Source organism: Salmo salar, chromosome 11, assembly GCF_965601325.2.
Source record: "Salmo salar chromosome 11, fSalSal1, whole genome shotgun sequence".
NCBI classification, from domain to species: Eukaryota; Metazoa; Chordata; class Actinopteri; order Salmoniformes; family Salmonidae; genus Salmo; species Salmo salar.
Window position 1 is genome coordinate 108,390,799 of NC_138301.1, and position 13,783 is coordinate 108,404,581.

The 13,783-nt window shown below is 43.6% G+C and overlaps 1 protein-coding gene across 1 annotated transcript; it reads left to right on the top strand.

Moving 5' to 3' along the window:
• Positions 1-11,976: 11,976 nt before the first annotated feature.
• Positions 11,977-13,507, top strand: gsx1 (GS homeobox 1). The gene is made up of 2 exons (XM_014129394.3): positions 11,977-12,474; positions 12,614-13,507. The coding sequence occupies exons 1-2, from the start codon at positions 12,099-12,101 to the stop codon at positions 12,964-12,966; spliced, it is 729 nt and encodes a 242-aa protein (XP_013984869.1). The 5' UTR covers positions 11,977-12,098; the 3' UTR covers positions 12,967-13,507.
• The last annotated feature ends 276 nt before the right edge of the window (positions 13,508-13,783 follow it).

Consider the following 13,783-nt stretch of genomic DNA (forward strand, 5'->3'; position numbering starts at 1 on the left):
CGGAGCCTTTTATTTGGTGACCCAAAAGCACACGGCACAAACTAACACGAAATACAAATAAGGGTTTAACATAACCCAGCGTAACCAGCCTAACGTGCGCATACATGAACAGATAAACAATTACTCACAAACAAACATGGGGGAACATAGGGTTAAATAATGAACAAGTAATTGGGGAATTGAAACCAGGTGTGTAAGACAAGGACAAAACAAATGGAAAATGAAAAGGGGATCGGCGATGGCTAGAAGGCCGGTGACGTCGACCGCAGAACGCCGCCCGAACAAGGAGAGGGACCGACTTCGGCGGAAGACATGACAATAGAGGTTGGGCACAGTGACTCAGGAGCTGATTGGTGATTCAGGGATGAAGCCATACTCCTGCTGGTGGCTTATTGCGTAATGTTATCTAATAATAGTTTTTAAACAGCCCTCATAACTTTTCAACAAGCCTCACAGCAGACCAGTAAATACACTATCATAGACATATGAGCTTTTAAGAATATCTCACTAGTAAGGGCATATAAGCCTGTCTCACTCCCTTGCCACTGAACAGCACAACACCACACTGAACAGCACAACACCAGACTGAACAGAACAACACCAGACTGAACAGCACAACACCAGCCTGAACAGCACAACACCAGGCTGAACAGCACAACACCAGACTGAACAGAACAACACCAGACTGAACAGCACAACACCAGACTGAACAGAACAACACCAGGCTGAACAGCACAACACCACACTGAACAGAACAACATCACACTGAACAGCACAACACCAGACTGAACAGCACAACACCAGACTGAACAGCACAACACCAGACTGAACAGAACAACATCACACTGAACAGCACAACACCAGACTGAACAGCACAACACCAGACTGAACAGAACAACACCAGACTGAACAGAACAACATCACACTGAACAGCACAACACCAGACTGAACAGAACAACACCAGACTGAACAGAACAACATCACACTGAACAGCACAACACCAGACTGAACAGAACAACACCAGACTGAACAGAACAACACCAGACTGAACAGAACAACACCACACTGAACAGAACAACACCAGACTGAACAGCACAACACCAGACTGAACAGCACAACACCAGACTGAACAGAACAACACCAGACTGAACAGAACAACATCACACTGAACAGCACAACACCAGACTGAACAGCACAACACCAGACTGAACAGAACAACATCACACTGAACAGCACAACACCAGACTGAACAGAACAACACCAGACTGAACAGAACAACACCAGACTGAACAGAACAACACCACACTGAACAGAACAACACCAGACTGAACAGAACAACACCAGACTGAACAGAACAACATCACACTGAACAGCACAACACCAGACTGAACAGCACAACACCAGACTGAACAGAACAACATCACACTGAACAGCACAACATCACACTGAACAGAACAACACCAGACTGAACAGAACAACACCAGACTGAACAGCACAACACCAGACTGAACAGAACAACACCAGACTGAACAGAACAACATCACACTGAACAGAACAACACCAGACTGAACAGAACAACACCAGACTGAACAGCACAACACCAGACTGAACAGCACAACACCAGACTGAACAGAACAACACCAGACTGAACAGCACAACACCACACTGAACAGAACAACATCACACTGAACAGAACAACATCACACTGAACAGCACAACACCAGACTGAACAGAACAACACCAGACTGAACAGCACAACACCACACTGAACAGCACAACACCACACTGAACAGCACAACACCACACTGAACAGCACAACACCACACTGAACAGAACAACACCAGACTGAACAGCACAACACCAGGCTGAACTGCACAACACCAGATTGAACAGCACAACACCACACTGAACAGCACAACACCAGACTGAACAGCACAACACCACATTGAACAGCACAACACCACACTGAACAGCACAACACCAGACTGAACAGCACAACACCACACTGAACAGCACAACACCACACTGAACAGCACAACACCAGACTGAACAGCACAACACCAGACAATAGAGTTGTTAATGGAGTGTAAATGAGGGTCAATAGAGCAGGAGAGAAACTTCTACTATGGATACAATACATTTTTTGTTGTGTTTTTTTTCTTCATTTTTTTGTCTTAGTGTGTGAATGTGGTGTGTTTCTATACATTTCTGTGCTGGCATTGGTTTATGTGCATGCGTGTGTATTTGTGTGATGATGTATGACACACTCCAGATGAAAAGTCTCAGAGCCTCTCAGATCCACACAACAGCCAATGAAGAATCAGTGACTTTTATTGGTGTAGAATAAAAGGATGGGATGAAAGAGTCAAAGCCTAAAAGAGAGAAAGAAGGGATTCAGAGGGAGGGGCAAAGGAGTGCAGGACAAGGGCTCTATCCATCACGGCCGTGGAGGAGAGGAGACGCATTCCACCTCTCAGAGCAGGAGGATACACTCACTCAAGCCACAATGGAGGGGGAGGCTGGGAGAGACTGGGAGGGGCGTCCATCAATACTCAACCTCACCCATGGACTCTCTGTCCACACAGTCTCAATTCAGCTCCCAGTCCAATTCACTGCCCTCTGTGGGCATGACAAATGTACATTTCTGATGCCAAAAGCATTCATACCCACAACTTAGCAAAAACAAAACCACACTGCACTAGCTCATGGTTTACACTCTAGGTTGTTGGTTTCAGTGTCTTCTCCAGATTTTCATGTCTTCTCCAGGTTTAACATTTTTTTATCTCTTCTATTCAGTCTGTTCCTGTGTTGGTGTCATTATTTTGGAGGTGTCTCTCTCACTTTCTGTCTCTCTATCTCTCTCATTCTCTCTCTTTTTCTCTCTCTCTCTCTCTCATTCTCTCTCTCTCCCTCTCTCTCTCATTCTCTCTCTTTTTTCTCTCCCTCTCTCCCTCCCTTTCTTTCTCCCTCTCTTTCTGTCTGTCTGTCTCTCTTTCTCTCTCTCTCGCGCTTTCTCGCTTTCTCTCTTTCCCTCGCTCTATCTCTCTCTATCTCTTGCTCTCTTCCTCTCTCTCTTTCTCCCCACCCCAGTCAGTCAAAGTAGGCAGTGAGGAGCAGAGGGTGGTAGGATGGTTTGGATGTGGGGGGGGTTAGTGTGGATTGGAGGGAGGAGGGAGCAGGTGATGGCTTTCTGGAGTGCACCCTTTCACATCTCTCTCTTTCTCTGTCTGAGCAGCGTGAAGAGGTGGGAGAGATGAGGGGCCTCCTCCTCACGCCCCCAGGGGATGCACCTGCCAGGGGTGAGGGCGGTGAGTGTGAACTCTGACATTGTACCCTCCGGGCTTGCTCATTTGATGCCCGGGGGTAATATACGTATACAAACGCACACTGTTACACACACATGTTGAGTCCCTATCATCCAAACAAGCACATATTTTGTGTACACTTCACACACACACACATTTCACACACAACTCAGCATGCTTACTGATGTGAAACTACTAATTATCATTTGAAATGTTTGGAAATGTATACATTTTCAGAATTGTATTTGGTGTTAAGGAATTAGGACTTGTTTTGTGAATGACTTTTAGTTCTGTTTTGGGTTGGTTATTTTCTGTACAGATGACCTGTCTCGTGCCAGTGTATAGTTCTAAATGTAGTGCTGAGAAGTCCCGGACCTGAGAGTTCTGCTCCATAATGTAGGGTTTGGCCCTGTACTGGTTTGTGTCATCTTGGAGTGGTTCTGTTTGGGTATCATCCAATTCATCTTATTCGTCTGTGGTCCATCATGGGAGTGGCATCCCAAAGAGTAGGTCTCATTTATTAAAGTAATCTGTGCACAGGCTGTCATAACGGTGCTGGCAGCTCTTGTTATGTTTGACAAACTGGCAACAAATTAGTATTATTCAGTGTGCGGAGGTCCGTTTGGGTTCTGTCAGGACTCAGATCAGTGCGAAGGTCGGTGTCAGTGGACCCCTGGCCCGGGCTAGCTGAAAGCCAGTGTATTGGTTTCTATGGTAATGGAGGAGTAGTAACCCCCCACTCAGCAGCGTCCCGCCGCGTGTCGCCTCCTCAATAGAGCGCATCTGCAGAAAACTGGGGACCCTCTGAAATGGGCAGTGACCCGTCCCCAGCAGCCACAAAAAAAGCAACAAATTTTATACCCCAGAACCACAGAGCTGGGCTTTTTCTCAGCGCTTACGTCATAACTCAGAGACAAAAAGCTGGGACAGAGCCCTGCACTGTCAAATGCAGAGAGAGGGAGAGAGAGGACTGGGGAGGGGGGGGGGGGGGGGGGTGGTCACCCCGGTCATTAGGGTGGGGGGAGAAGTCAGAGGCAGGAATGAATGAGAGAAAAAAAAATCAAACGAAAACGTAAACAAAAGCTGGCTCCAAAACACAATGACGGCCATAGAGATTTGGTAAGAAAAGGGGATATTGGGTTATGAAAATGAATCAGGGGGCTATTCTTACTCACGTCCCCAAATGTCTCATTCATTACCCTGAAAGTGTCGCTCTCGCCTTGGCAACAGCTCACTCATTTCAGGACTGGGTACAGTTTTACATTTTCATCAGAATTTACACTGAATTGAGCAACTCAACCTTCACCACAGCATTTCCACACAACATGTGTTCTGCTATAGCACCACTTCAGAAATAAAATTGCCAACAAAAAATATGCTCCTGCCTCTAACATAATACTGTTTTTACCATTATAGTGCAAAGTAACAATGCATTTCACTAAACACAGCAATATCTATTCTAAAACACTGCTCTAAAATACTTGTAAAAGTACTGAATTTAAAACAATGCTAACATTAATATTGCATTTTCTCCATCACAATATTTTCTCTTAAACTAATAAAAAATGATACTAACTGTTAAAAGGAGAATGATGGGAGAGAGGGAAAACTTCAGGGGGTGGGAAATGAACAGGATATAGGAGGTGATGGAGCCATCCAAGCAGCAATGCAATCCTGAGAGCTTAATTATACAATCCCATTATTGCAATTAAACCACTTTAGTTTTAGTAAGAAATGGAAATAAACAAGTCAATACAAATGCAATAGTAATGTTGACAGTTTGCAGGCAGTGTGGCAGCTTCCCACCCTCCCCAACCCCTCTTCTATTCTCCCCCTCCCTCCCATGGCTCAGTCGTCAATCCCAGGGGGGATCCAATTAATTAAATTAAGCGAATACACAAGTACTGTGGGACTCTATCAAATAGCCTATGGTTTACTTGTTCAAGTATATCTGAAACTAGTTAGCTAGTTCACTAAGAATACATATTTCTTCAAAATATTTAGAATTTCAACCTGTATCCTGAACTTCCAGCTTTCATCATAGGACAACGCCGTGTGATTGGAAATTGATTTCAGATAGCATCGCAATCTTGGAAAAGTGCTTGCAGTTTAACCTAATTTCTCCCTTCTTCCTATACGGTCTATTCTTCTTTTCAAGCACATCTCCCCACCCCTCCCTCCCGCTTTCTCCCGCTTTCTCTCCGAGAGCCAATGTAGCCAGCTCACAGAGAGACATGAGAGGAGCTGAAAGAGGGACGATGAGAGAGCGAGATGGCTACAATGAAGGAGGGAAAGAAAAGAATGAAGGGAGGGAACTAGGGAGGAACAGAAAAGTAAAACGATTAAAAGGAGGGAGGAGTAGAGAGAGACAGGCAGCACTCGTTTGGGTCATAACTCTGTGCACATGACTAGTTTCTGTGGGTTTCTTATGACTTTTCTAAGGAGAGGGAAGGAAAGTGGTGGAGAAAGTGGTTTGCCATTCTTTCACATATTGTTGTTAGGGAGTGTTTGGGTGTGATAAAAGGACAGAAACAGAGAGCGGAACAAAGGGGGGGGGGGGGGGTACCTTGGCTGAAGGCACTGTCACTGACGTCCCCAACACTTTGAACAACTTGTCAATGGAGATGCTGAAGTGGCCGCATTCTAAGCATTCTGTCACACATTTGTGTACAAACCGTTGAAAGAGCTTGCTGACCTGCCCATCGCCCTTTATTGCAGTTCAAATGGCAAGGCGCATGCATTGTGTCTGGGACTTCATTAAATTCATTGGTTTGACCTGTTATTTTTAAAGCCGAAAAGTCTACTGAATCGGAAAAATCTGAGTCAGCCATACAAAATGGCCTGATGACCTCCATAGGGAATCAAACCCCTTTGAGCAGCATGTCAAGGCTTTCATATGGGAATGAAAGCCAAAGGGGAAATTTTAAAACAGGTCTATACCATAACAAATGTATTCACATCAAAAGGGTATTATGTGCAAAATGTCGTTATCAAACGTCCATTAGCTCTATACTTCAGTATAGTTTGATGGGCATTTCGTCAAAATGCCTTAAGGCCTAGTGCAGTCAAAAACTAGATTTTCCTGTGTTTTATACTGTATGCATTTCCACACTATGAGGTTGGAATAATACTGTGAACTCGTGAAAATGATAATGCCCTTAATGATGATAATGCCCATAAGAGTTGTTTGAAAAGACCACCTGAAATTTCAGCCTGTTTTGGTAGGATGGAATTTTGGCCTGCTTGGTGAAATCACCAAGCCGTAAATGAGTAAATAGACCAATAAGCAAGAGCGTTCCAAACCTCTCTGCCAATAACAGTTCGTTTTCAGTTTTCCCCTCCCCACTCAGACACCTTCCAGACAGACCTAGCTAAATTCTTGCTTGAGAAATTACTCTTTGCTACAAAGCTATTTTTATTTATTTTTGACCATTTTGATTGAAAACAATCACAGTAAGGTACTTAATTGTTGAGATAAATACAGCTGCATTGGAGCTTTAAGCAAACATGAGTTTCCATATAATCTCACTGACTGTATTTATCAGACCTCGGGATGCAGACAGTTCGAAGTAACAAAAGTTTATTTCAAAAACAGGGGGCAGGCAAATGACAGGTCAAGGGCAGGCAGAGGTCAGTAATCCAGAGAGGAGTCGGAAAGGTACAGAACGGCAGGCAGGTTCAGGGCAGGCAGAAGTCAGTAATCCAGGGCAGTGTCACAAGGTACAGAACGGCAGGCAGGTTCAGGGCAGGCAGGTTCAGGGCAGGCAGGTTCAGGGCAGGCAGGTTCAGGGCAGGCAGGTTCAGGGCAGGCAGGTTCAGGGCAGGCAGGTTCAGGGCAGGCAGGTTCAGGGCAGGCAGGTTCAGGGCAGGCAGGTTCAGGGCAGGCAGGTTCAGGGCAGGCAGAACGGTCAAAACCGAGAAAACAGACTAGAGCGAAAACAGGAGTACAAGAAAAATGCTGGTAGGCTTGACAAGACAAACTGGCAACAGATGTACAGAGAACACAGGTATAAATACACAGGGATAATGGGGCAAACGGGCGACACCTGGAGGGGGGTGGAGACAAGCACAAAGACAGGTGAAACAGATCAGGGTGTGACAGTATTAAAAAGGGTCTGACCTCAGCAAGGACAAGTTGCTGAATTTGTTCAATGGAATTTGCCGTAGGAATGTTTACTCAGTGTCGTTGCCTTTCAATACTGTCCCCAAATACTACTTAAACATCTACTTCTAAGGGGAGTCTTCTGTGTACTAATTGGTTCCTACAGTGCACAAATTCGTTCTCTGCTATTTGACCATAGGAAAAACAGCTACTCCGTAGATACTGCAATACGGGTTTGATTGAATTGAGCACTGTTGACTATTGTTGAATACTATTATTCTCTTATATTGGTTTATGAATGCATGTATAGCAACTTATTGACGCATTCATTGATTGGGCATTATAAAATGGTATAGTGCTGTTATGATTAGTCATAATGATATCACATGATTTTAAAAGTATTCAGTTCACCTGACTTTAGGGACATTAGCAAGTTTGGTAGGCTACTAACAACCATCAGCGCCATTCATTTACAGAGCGCAGTTTTGGAGACACCTAGTTACTGTGACTCAACAGCCACATGGAATTTGACTATGGTCATGATTGTGACTGCAGATGTGGCGGTAATACGGTCACCATAACAGCCCTCTTCAGGTGACTTTCACTCTTGCTGTAGATTTACAACCCACCTCCTCACACTGCATCGTAGATATTTGATGATACTTCCCATACATAGCTAACTTGTGGTGGGCACTAAACCCATACTTTACGTTTTTATTTTTCACATTCCTTGGATGATTGCACTTTACTGTCAATCGCTCTGAATAATAGTGTCTGCTAAATGACCCAAATACAAATGTAAATGCAAGAAAATGTGTTTATCTATGTTCAAGTTCATCTTGATAACTCGTATTGCTACCAAATGCAGCAGGACACACACACACAGACACACACACACATGCACACTTAAGGATTCATTAGTCCCCATGGTGTGCTGTACATATTGCACTACTCAGCTGGTAGTTGGGTAAGCAGTGTTGTCTGTTGGACTGGTGGCTCTGCTGAGCATATGAATGATAATCAGGCCTTTGTGTGCCTACCCATAGTGGTGCAGCAGGACCTGCAGTCTGTGCAGTCGCCTCAGGGGAAGATTAGGAGGGGCAGCCGGCCCTCTGTGTCACATCGACAGTCACAGCGCCCGTCCGGCTCGGCCAAACCCCACTGGGACCCTAAATCCTGTTACACTGTCAGCTAAGACCATCCCTCCTACTAGAGATGTGTGGCTGTAAAATGTGTGTACATATTAAGTACGGGGGCGGAGTGTCTCAAAATGATGAATAATTCATACTAGAAGAAAAGGAGATATTGACTACATCCCCATGAACAGAGTGCCCTCTTTATTTTATCAAATGGGAGATCTTTAGACTCACACACAAACCCATGAAAATATCATTTTCTGGTGGCACAGCGGGTGCTGGCCAATATCATCATCATCATCATGCATAAAAGATATTCAACTGCAATCATAACTATTGTTTATTGGAATATTTGATTAATGGTTTGGTTATTTTCAGTTGTTGTTTTTTCAGTTGTATGGTTTGTGACATCACTATTGGATACTTATTAGTGGATTAGATTAAATGTTTATCAGATTCTTATTCTATTTGTGTTTTGACTTGAGTGAGTAATCTATTTGTTGTTGTACTTGTACATGTTCACTGCTTTTGTTTCTAGTTTTACAATATATGTCATTGATTCATCTTATATGAATGTTAGGCTGTAGCCTACTTTATGAAATGAAGACTTCATAACAGTGTCTAGAGTATCTATGAGTATGCTGTTTTGCACAGACAGGGAGCTGCAGAGTAGCTGTTTGATTTGTTTCAGTAACAAAGTCATTATACTAGATGAGATTTCTTGCACTTCTGGCCTGCGCCTCCAGAGGGCCATGTTTTCTGAGGTCAAAGCTATTTGTCGGTCTCCAGTTGGGATTACAAATGAGGATGAGCCTCCCTAAGTAGCGACCCCCAGCACCCCTATATTCCTACCCACGGGATGACAGCTATGACCGTTATTTTGAAAACGATTTCCTTTGATAATATATTTAAGCAATGGTCCGACTCTAAACGCCAACCAGCCAAGCAAATGTCACTGTTCTAATAGTTACCAGATAATTAAATGTAACCCTCCACCTGTTGAAACAGCACCAATTCCAGACCAATTTTATTGTGCCTTGTGAGATCATACCCTAACAAACTCTGAGCCTCTAATGTTTTACATTTTTGTTGCGAAAATAAGGAAATGCATTTAATTAATTAATTGTTACATTAATACAACATTATTAACCCATTTTGTAATTCAAATTTAGAATACAGCATATAATTGAGAGGGGATGTGGTGGGTCAAGGGACTGGAGCGAGATTGGCCTATTAGTTAATGGAAGACGCCTGGCATACGGCGTCCAAGAGAATGAAAGGCCTAATCCCACTCTGTTGCAGATAACAGGCTCTTGTCCGCATGAATCTGTACCTACAGCTTGTTTAAGGGTTTAATTGCTCCTAATTTGTGCGGTAAATACCTGCTATTATGGCGCGGCAAAGTTGCGACCAAATTATACCCTTAATGTAAGTCGAGTGGTATTTTCCGCGGAGCAGAGTCCCTGGTCATTTTACAGGAGATAAAACAAATAGGTTTGTATGCTGCATATGGGCGGGCTTGCTTCTAGACTGAAAAGCCATTATGTGAGCGGCTCGGTTCTGAACTGAAAAGCATGAGCGGTGAGCAGACAGGTAATTGTCACGCTTGTCAAGGACCACCAGTGGCATCAACATTTTACTCTGCAACGTCGCAGCCAGAAAGGTGTTCAGTGTGCTATGTGGTCATGCACACATGAGAAGTTGTGGGCACCTTGCAAAATTAACAGATTCCATTTATACACAGCCCATTGCAACATATTTCCTTAGCCTAAGAGTTAGTATTGCCATTCGTGGGAAAGATTCCATGCCCATGGGAATTAGAAAGTTCTAGACATCCTGCCGTAGCGCACTTGTTGCAGAAAGCACACTAGCAACCTGGGTAGAAAGCATGCATGTAAAATATAAGATTTTAGATATAAAAAAAATGGAAACTCCAGTCATAGCCCAAACTGGTGACAAAACCTTATAGGCCTATTCATGTTATGGTTTTATCCAGTTTCTATCTGATATATGTTTATAAGCATTATAACCAATTACCCATCTTATTTTCTCTCTCTTCCTCTGAGAAAGCACTGTTTGAATTTTGAAAGAATATTTACATTTGCGTCATCTAAGTTTTCAGAAAAAGAAGAAGTAATGTGGATAAAATAGGGAAACTTTTTAGGGACAATTCAAAAACAAAAAATAAAAGAAACGCAATACAGATGGGAGGAATATAAACGACATTTCACTGTTTACTCAAACATTAATGGTTCCCATCCCTTTGAAGGTGTTGTTTAGAAGACCTAAAGTGAAAGAAAATGTTTTCCTATTACTTAATTCAATCAGAGCGAGGCGGGGGCTTTCACGCGCACGCATTTGGCCTCTCTGTGACAGAGTCGCCTTTGTGTGCGTCTATCCGCCGCTGTCACACACTTTAATTCGAGTCTCTTTCTCTTGCATTGAAAACACTCCACAATGACATTCAATAAGGGCCGGCGAGTGAAAACCTGGTTATTTTTATATATTCTTTCCCGGACTCGGCGGGGGCCCGGGCACAGGAATTAATCACTGGTTTGAACCGCATTGCCTTCAGGCTGTGACTTGTCCTTTCTGTGTCTAGAAATGATACATTGGCCTCAAAATGGACAAGTACATTCACACGTTTTAAATTAAACACTTATTTGTTTTCAGATAGTCCTACCTTTAGCAGCAATCAATAATATAGATATATATATATATAGCCTATATTTTCACTTGTATAGACATAAAGGTCCTAATATGTCCTATAGGGCTATATGTGATGTGTTCACAAATATTACGACATACTTGCAAGTTCAACATAGAAGCCTTAACGATGCCAATTAAGGAAGGTCCTCTCCAGCATAAATTATAACAAAATGCAAACGTTTTATTGTATTTCGAGACTACGAGGCTATTGTGTGTCCTGTATCTTTTGTGTGGCATGGATATGTACTTGGAGTCCAGAAAATGTTAACTTACAGCTTACAGAGCAAATACCACTCAGCTCCCCAACTGTTACTCATGATTGATCAAGTTAAACACATTCTCTGTTATGTTATGAGGAAAGTGTAGGCCTAGTCGGATAAGTTCTGATGGTGTTCCATAAATGAGTAGATTTTCTGAAAACAGACAGACCAGTAAAAATGGCTACCCCAGTACATCGCCAAAATGTTTATTTCTCAAATTATAGATATTAAAACGTAATATAATAAATAAGAGCGAAGCTAACATGTAGAAGGGGTAGTGCCGCCTCTTGCGGCGTGGGTGGGGCTGACAAGAATAGACCACATTATGCAGTTCATTTAGTTAACAAGTGAAATAATGGGGAAGCGTGCAGTGTGAATGCCAAGAGAAAAGGCACAAAACCCTATTGAGAGCTCTTAGACGCTCACGGCGTAACCGTCACATGGCCGGACCGGGACTACAACTATTTAAAGAGCGTCAGTGTCCTTTCAGCACCACTCCGCTGTCCACCCGCCAAGCAAGCAGTTCAGAACGAAACAACGCGCTGACTGAAAAAGTTACCAAGTACTGAGCAGCAAGTTTGCAAAGATGCCGAGGTCCTTTCTTGTGGATTCCTTGATTTTGAGGGAGGCAAATGATAAAGGGAGGGAAAACAATCCACCTTTATTTCCTTACGCTATGCACCCGTCTCACCCACTCCATGGGCTGTCCGCAGGCTCTTGCCACTCACGGAAGGCTGGCTTGCTATGCTTCTGTCCGCTATGCGTATCCCAGCTCCACCCATCCCCACCGACCTTGCCACTCCTCAAGGCATCCTTCCCTACCTTCGGCTCCCAGTACTGCCATTCTGCACTATCGAGGCACCACACGTCCTCCACCGGCGTCAACCTCAACCATGGTCCGGGGATATATCAAGCAACTTATTCGGTTCCAGACCCACGCCAGTTCCACTGCATCTCCATCGGTAAGTAAAACGTATTGAATGCACAATTGATACTTTTACACAGAATGAGCTTCATCGGCTGAATGAACATTTACTCTGGTGTTTTATTTAGCATTTTGAATAACTTAATTAAATGTGTATATATTTTTTGCTTTTACAGAAAACAACAACAGCCAACTTCAGAGCAGTAAGCGCATGCGCACAGCCTTTACCAGCACGCAACTTTTGGAGTTGGAGAGAGAGTTCACTTCCAACATGTACCTCTCCAGACTTCGGCGCATTGAGATCGCCACATATCTAAACCTGTCAGAGAAGCAGGTCAAGATCTGGTTCCAGAACCGCAGAGTCAAACACAAGAAGGAGGGGAAGAGCGGTGCGCACAGATCCGGCTCCCACAGTTGCAAGTGCTCGTCCCTGTCATCTGCACGGTGCTCGGAGGAGGAAGAGGACATGCCCATGTCTCCCTCCTCATCAGGGAAAGAGGATGATGGAGACCTGTCCGTCTCTCCCTGAACTTCCCCTGATCTTCCCCGATCCTCAACAGAGACAATTGGTCCTCATAGCACCTGTGGAATTCTGAATGCAGCCAAAAAGTCGACTGTTCTTATCGTGTTCAGTCACCTGTACATAGGAAGAGAACAAAATATATAAACAGGGAATTTCTCTGGAATGTTGTATAATTGTATACATGTTGTTCGTTTTATATGTAGTTTTTTTTTCTGATAACGGTCCATTCGTTGTTGCCAATGGATTCTATTACAGCTAGACAGGTCGATGTTGGTTTTATGATATACCCAAATCAATAGCAACATTTGTTAGTATTATTTTTGTAAAACAATAGCTGTATTTTGTATAATGGTGAATACTGGCCAGCTTTAAGCACATTATTTGGATGGAAATGTGATGGAGATTGTGTGCGGGACGGGAAAAAAATCCTCACAATGTCACATCACTAATAGCCTATCAAACTGTTATTATATCTTCAGTGTATTTGAAAATATTTATTTATTTAAAAATGTGAATACTTAAATAAAGAATATTTCTTAGTGATATACTCATGACTCTGTGTAAAATTGTTTACACTTGCGCACCACTGGGAGCGCAAACACAGACACTGGGAGCGCAAACACAGACACTGGGAGCGCAAACACAGACACTGGGAGCGCAAACACAGACACTGGGAGCGCAAACACAGACACTGAGAGCGCAAACACAGACTGGCAGCGCAAACACAGACTGGGAGCGCAAACACAGACTGGGAGCGCAAACACAGACTGGGAGCGCAAACACAGACACTGGATTCGCACAGACAGAGCCGTTGCGGACCGAC